The sequence below is a fragment of the Ceratosolen solmsi genome, unplaced genomic scaffold, assembly GCF_000503995.2.
Source record: "Ceratosolen solmsi marchali unplaced genomic scaffold, CerSol_1.0 scaffold148, whole genome shotgun sequence".
Classification (NCBI taxonomy): Eukaryota; Metazoa; Arthropoda; class Insecta; order Hymenoptera; family Agaonidae; genus Ceratosolen; species Ceratosolen solmsi.
The window spans coordinates 841,003-847,400 of NW_011948446.1; the positions used below are offsets into that span (position 1 = coordinate 841,003).

General features: G+C 24.7%; 2 protein-coding genes across 4 annotated transcripts in view; one reads left to right on the top strand and one right to left on the bottom strand.

Moving 5' to 3' along the window:
* Positions 1–101: 101 nt before the first annotated feature.
* On the bottom strand, positions 102–1,429 carry LOC105366183 (TP53-regulated inhibitor of apoptosis 1). Of its 3 annotated transcripts, none has more exons than XM_011504526.1 (3): positions 1,148–1,429; positions 528–692; positions 102–317 (listed from the first exon to the last, which is right to left on the bottom strand). In XM_011504526.1, the coding sequence occupies exons 2-3, from the start codon at positions 660–662 to the stop codon at positions 231–233; spliced, it is 222 nt and encodes a 73-aa protein (XP_011502828.1). In that variant the 5' UTR covers positions 663–692; positions 1,148–1,429; the 3' UTR covers positions 102–230. The 3 variants fall into 3 exon arrangements, with proteins under 3 accessions (XP_011502828.1, XP_011502827.1, XP_011502826.1); XM_011504525.1 differs by lacking the exon at positions 528–692 and adding an exon at positions 715–881 and having other exon boundaries at positions 1,148–1,418; XM_011504524.1 differs by lacking the exon at positions 1,148–1,429 and adding an exon at positions 715–843 and having other exon boundaries at positions 528–648.
* Positions 1,430–1,980: 551 nt separating this feature from the next.
* The window catches only part of HPS4 (Hermansky-Pudlak syndrome 4 protein), a 6,648-nt gene continuing 2,230 nt past the window's right edge, over positions 1,981–6,398 (top strand). Inside the window, exons 1-7 of the mRNA XM_011504527.1 lie at positions 1,981–2,381; positions 3,182–3,416; positions 3,713–3,943; positions 4,037–4,131; positions 4,207–4,276; positions 4,347–4,514; positions 5,539–6,396. Coding sequence (XP_011502829.1) covers positions 2,374–2,381; positions 3,182–3,416; positions 3,713–3,943; positions 4,037–4,131; positions 4,207–4,276; positions 4,347–4,514; positions 5,539–6,396 — 1,665 coding nt within the window. The 5' untranslated portion in view covers positions 1,981–2,373. The remainder of the gene's footprint in view (positions 2,382–3,181; positions 3,417–3,712; positions 3,944–4,036; positions 4,132–4,206; positions 4,277–4,346; positions 4,515–5,538; positions 6,397–6,398) is intronic.

Sequence of the window (6,398 nt, forward strand, 5' to 3'; positions counted from 1 at the left end):
TAAATAATGTAATATTCTGAATGTAAATTTGTCTATAAATACAATGTTTAAATATGCAATTATAAAATAAGAATAACAGTAAATGGTAGATAATCAGAAAATGAAGGAAATAATTTAGTTTTATTAAGATTATAATTTCGATGAGGTATAAATAATATTCAACTTTTATAAACACTGAATATGTCTTATTACGTATTTGATACCAATTTACATAAGTATATTTGTTGGCATCAACTTGGAGGAATTTTTTCTTTATTAGTTTCTAGATGATTGATTTCAACATCGTGTAAGTCAATTTGATGTTCTTTCATTGCTTTCTGAAATTAGACAAAAAATTGATTTATCAACATAAATATTTACTATTATTTATATACATCTATAATCAAATCCTATATTATATACATAATAAGTTTTATGTATTAATAATGTAATATAATTATAAATATAAAAAATTATTGATATTTTATATGATGCTTATCCTTATAAAAATTAACTATTGAAAAGACCTTTGATATTTTAAAGCTTACCTCAACACAATCTTTATACACTTTAAGTAAAGTTGCACACTGAACATCGTTATTATCACCTTTGAGAAATTTTTCCACAAACCAATTATTGAAGCAATTGTCATATATTTGCTTCAATTCTCTACATGCATCCATAATGTAAAAGCTTTTAGTTTTATAAAAATCCTATATTAAAAAGAATATTTACCTTGAGACACTGCTGGTACACATTGTATAGGGAGGTGCACATGGAGTCATTCTTAACACCTTTCAGGAATTTGTTAGAAAACCATGCATTAAAACACTTCTCATACTGACTCTTGAGTTCATTGCATTTATCATCAATACTTTTCATGTATTTTGTGTGATCCATTACTGAAAGAAGATATCAGACTCCAATGGCACCAGACAGGTAAAATAGATATAGGTAAAATTTTATTCAAATAAAGATAGTTCTAACTTAACTATGAAATATAAATTATACATTAGTTGATTTATTTTTTAAGATATAAAGGATTAAATAGATTATTAAAAAGATATATCGTTTGAAGAAAAATTCAATTAATACATAATATTAACATTATTTAAAAGATATTTTTTGTAAAATAGGGTTATGTTTATTGAAACCCAATAAAACTTACCTATCTTTTTGTTTATTACAAATCACTTATAAAATCTACTTGAAAACAATGATTTTACATTTGCATAAAAATTTTCTAAAAATCTTCATCGAGGCATTTTATTAATTAGTAAAATAATACAATTGCATTTTAATATAAAGAGTCCATTTAAATGTGCGTGCTGCTATTATGCGCACGAAATACGTAACCCATGTCAAATTACAAATTTAATTTTCTGCATTGAAACTTCCAATTAACCACGTAATACTAATCCATTTGTAATTTTTCTATAATTTTATATAATGCTCAGAATATAAATCAATTACATAAGAGTATTTATTTATACACAGAGCCAGTATAATTAACCAAAGTATAATTTAATTACCATACAATTTAAGTCTTATACATAATAAAAATACTTTCATATCTAATTAAAAAATTAAGGATATATCTGCTTGAGAATGTATAAGGATATTTTTTTAAATACTAGAATATTCGTCCGAAAAACATTTGTGCCATTCTATTTATATACAAAATAAATGGACACGGCGCTAATGATGTTATTTTATAATTTAATGGGAAAATTTGCTGATGATTGTTAACAACCACGTGTCTTTGCCCGCAGACTGCATCAAAACTCCAGTCTCTATGTTTTCACTTCGATTGTTTCTCACTGCGGGATATGTTTAAGCATACGTTCCTTGATACACAAGGTAGATTTATTGGATGATTATGTGAGTTAAGAAATAACGTGTCCGTGATTTATATAAATGTATGCATTCTCGACGCACCAGCAAGAAAGTTGGGTAGCGAAGCTGGTGAATGAGGTCCGAGCCTCGAGAAGAAGGACACGGTGAACAGCATTAAAATGCGCCAATCAAGTGTCAGAACTCGCCAACTTCTCACACATACGCACCTACACGCGTGCGTTTTTAGGTTGGACTGTGAAAAACATAAATGAGCGAATCAATACACCCGGTATGAGGACGAAGCAGACGAATACTACTTGTTGGATGGCGATATTATGAAGGCAATGTTCATTATATAACGGAGGAACCGTACATTTATTAAAGCGCACATTCTTGAAAATCGTTGAAAGGAGCAACGGTTTTCAAGACAGGTTGCACGCCGCAGCTATAACATATTTCTGTATTTCAAAGTCCATATTGCAGCAGTAATTCAAAAATTGGAAAGCATCAATTTTGACAGATTCAACATAAATAGACAATTGCTTGGCCTACATCATCATGGCAAAGTACGACAAAAATTGTATTAAGTAATCAAATGCATGATGTATGGTAATAAGATTATTGGTATTCTTTGTTGCACAACAAGTAAAATTCATACCTTTGAAGTCAACAAGGGCGACATTATTTAAAGTATTTTAAATTTAATTATTTATGTATGTCTGATATAAAATAAGGATAGTAGTTCTTTAAATAAATAACATTAATAAATATAATTTAAAATTTACAATTCATAGCACAATTAAATGAATATTTTATAAATTCCTTATAATATAATCTCTTTTACAAAAGATAATATTTTAATGTGAAATAATATATAAAAGATAATATGTTTGAATTAATACATTAGAATGTGTAATCTTTAAATTATTTTAAGTAAATATTAAGTTTATTGAAATTTAAATAGTAATTAATTGGAGTTATTTTTAAATTTAATAAATTATAATATTCTAAATTTTTTCTATATATAAATTTAAATAATTTTAATAAATTTCATAAATAAGATAAATAGGTAAATAAAGATAATAAAATTAACGATAAAATTTTAATAAGCATGATATATTTGGAATTATTTAAGCATTTTAATAGTGTTGTACTAAATGTAAATATAAACTATTGTATTATAAATGTAAATAATTTTTTTAAATCTTACATATATTTCAATTTAACATAATATTTATATTTAAATAATAACTTTAAAACTTGAAGTTTTAAATAAATAATCAATTTTGCTAAATTGATTATATATCCGTATATGTATATATTTATAATTTCTTATCAAAATAGTGATTAAAGATTGTATTTTCAGAGAAATGATGATAGTTTTCGTTTATGACACTGCAATGTGCTATAAAGAGGAAGATGATCCTGCTGATGCTGTTATGTATTTCCATCCAGCATGGGTTTCACCAACTCAAAGATTAGCTTTAGCTGGACAATTGATGGGAGTAAATCAATTTTTATCTACGTCATTTTCATCACCTTCTATAATTTCTTTGCAAGGAGGGAAATTTGTTTTGAAAAAATTTGGTTCTTACATACTTGTGAGTATCGATAATAACAGCTATTTAATCAAATAAATATAGAAGAAAAGCAGAAATATTATATATTTCTTGTTTTAATGAAATATATAAATGAATTGTTTCTAATTTAAAATTTTATTCAATTTCTTTTTAAAGATAAACATGAAAAAACTAATATAAATAATTTAAAAGTTTTGTTAAAACAAAAGAATTAGTTGCATTATTTATTATTATTAATTGTATACAGTTATTACTATTATTAATTGCATGTAATAATTTTATAAAACTACTAGCTTTTATTTAATTTATATTTGTAGGCAATAGGCACAGATAGAAATATACAAGATTGGATTTTAGAACGACGTGCTGATATTTTGGAATCATTACTTAAATTTTTTCATTGTGATTTTGAAAAAATCTTAATATCTCTTAATAATGATAGAAATAAATTTACTGAGAAACTATATCAAATATTTGAAACATATTTGCCAATATTACAATACAATGCTAGTTTATTTTCCAATCTTCCAGTTTTAAAACTTCCACGGGTATAATTATTTTTTTTACTGCTATCTTAGTACATTGATTACATACATATTAATTTAATTATTTATTCAAAATCAATTTATAATTTCATTTAGAGCGCTAGTAATGTTTTTTTAGAAGCAATGCAAGTTCTTCAATATTGTCAAGAAACAAATGGTATTGTAGGTGGAGCTCTTTTTTACAATAATAAGTACGTATTTATAGAAACCATTAGTTTTATAGAATTTTATAATTAATTTTGTTCAATATGATTATTAAATTCTAGAGTAGTTGCATCACAATTAAGTGCTGATATGACTAAACTACTAGTTATTACCGATCCTTACAGAATAAAGGTTTATATTGTTTTGAAACTAAAATAAATACAAATTATTTTATTTTTTTTAATAATTATTTAAATTTTAGGCGCCTGCTGATAAAATAATGACAAATTTTCACTTACCTGTAGGTGTACAACTGTTTCATATTTTTGTTGAACAAAGACAATTTTTCAAATTGATTCAAGAAGCAAATATGGAGCGTGGTTATAGTTCATATTTAGATTCATCTTTAAAACAATCTGTCTATAAAAAGGTAATAATTTCTGTAAAACTAAGACAAAATATAATAAATCAAGAAAAAATATCTTTAAATTTATTGTATACATTATTAATTAAGGACTACAGAAAAATTAGAATTAAATTATATTCAAATTTCTTAATATTTCCATCAGTTATGCAATTAAAAAATACTCCTTTAATAATATATTTTATGCTTAGAATTACTTATTATAGTATACATAGTAGACAAAGGAGAAAATCTATTTTATATTGGTACCATAGATAAAATATAAAGTTTCAATATAAATACATTAATGAATAAGTTACCTGCATATATGACAAAATAATAAAAAATGACCAAATCTCTAAAACATTTGGTGAAAATTTATCCAAGACTAAATTTAAAGTATTTATATTTTTGAAGCAGCATTTGATTAATAAGAACATTTTATATTTATTAGATAAAAATCTTTATTATTTTTATATCTTTATATTTTTTAAGTAAATACTGTCATTATTCATTAATAAGTAACAGCATATATAATTACAACATAGAATATATAATTTATAGATATAAACATTTGATATTTAAAATATAAATGCAAAATTTTAATTAGAATTTTTTTTTTTTATTAGATAAATTTAATGTTATTTATATAGTGCATATTTAAATAAAATAAATAAATAATATTTATTTTCCCGAAAACATTTTGTAAACCTACTTCGAGTTTTATTTAATAAAGTGTATTGGTTTCATATTTAAAATTCGTTCGATTGTTTATTGTAAATCATTAATAAAAAAATGAATTATAAAAAGAAAAGTAAAATCAGGAAGAAACTTGATAAAATTCCGAATTAATTGGTTTCTAATTCATTTTTATTATAATTTAAACTAATGCATTATAGATTAAAAAGTACGTTGTGAAATTTTGCTAAAAAATGATATAATTAATTGGATTTTGCAATAAATATAATAAGTTATTAGTGTAAGAAATTCTTTATATATTTATTTATAAGTAAATATTAAGAAATATTTTATATTGACTTTCTACTTGAAGAGTTTATCGAAAGGAAGTATAAAGGATCAACCTATTTCTATTATGAAACGTGATACATCTCGTATCTTTACCGTACCTGAGGAGGCTGAATTGGATACAACTTATTATAATATGGATCATAGTATTCCAACCATTTATCCTTCAACATATAATTCTCTAGTAAAACGTAAAGAAGAGACTACCAATAGGCCTGAGCGACAGAAGTGTCAACATCCTTTAACGCCAAGCGTTTGTTCAACACCTTTGAAAGATGTAAATCGTGTGCTGCACGATTTTGCTGTTTCAATATGTGCAACATCTGAGGAAAGTGATACGTTGCCTGTAGATAACGAAAAGCAGAAAAGCAAAAGTAATGGAATAAACAACAATAATAAAGAACAAAATATGGATGATATTCCAGATGTTGTGAAAGAGGCTCTACGATGCAAGCGTTTAAATAAATTAAAAAATGCAATACCAAAGGAAAAAATCGTCAACAAAAATATAAATACAATGAGCTCAAGTCTCACTAATATTGAAGAATCATTAAAAAAACATTCCAATAAAATAATATTTAAGACTTATGGCTTAGGATTGCCAAAACTTAATCATAATCTCTGTGTGAATAACGAAGTGGAATCACCCAAGAAATGTAAGCAGCGACGTTTTTATAATACGATAACCGATCCTTACTATCCAGTTTTTCGAACTGATGGCTTGCCAGTATCTCAAGCGTTATACGATGAATACATCTCTAATCATTATCAAGAACTTAATAATACTTCTAGATTAACTGAATTATCGTTTGATTTTTCAACAAGTTTGTCGCATACGCGAAGCGATAAATTTGCTTTGAATAATTGCAAAATTGAAACTGACAG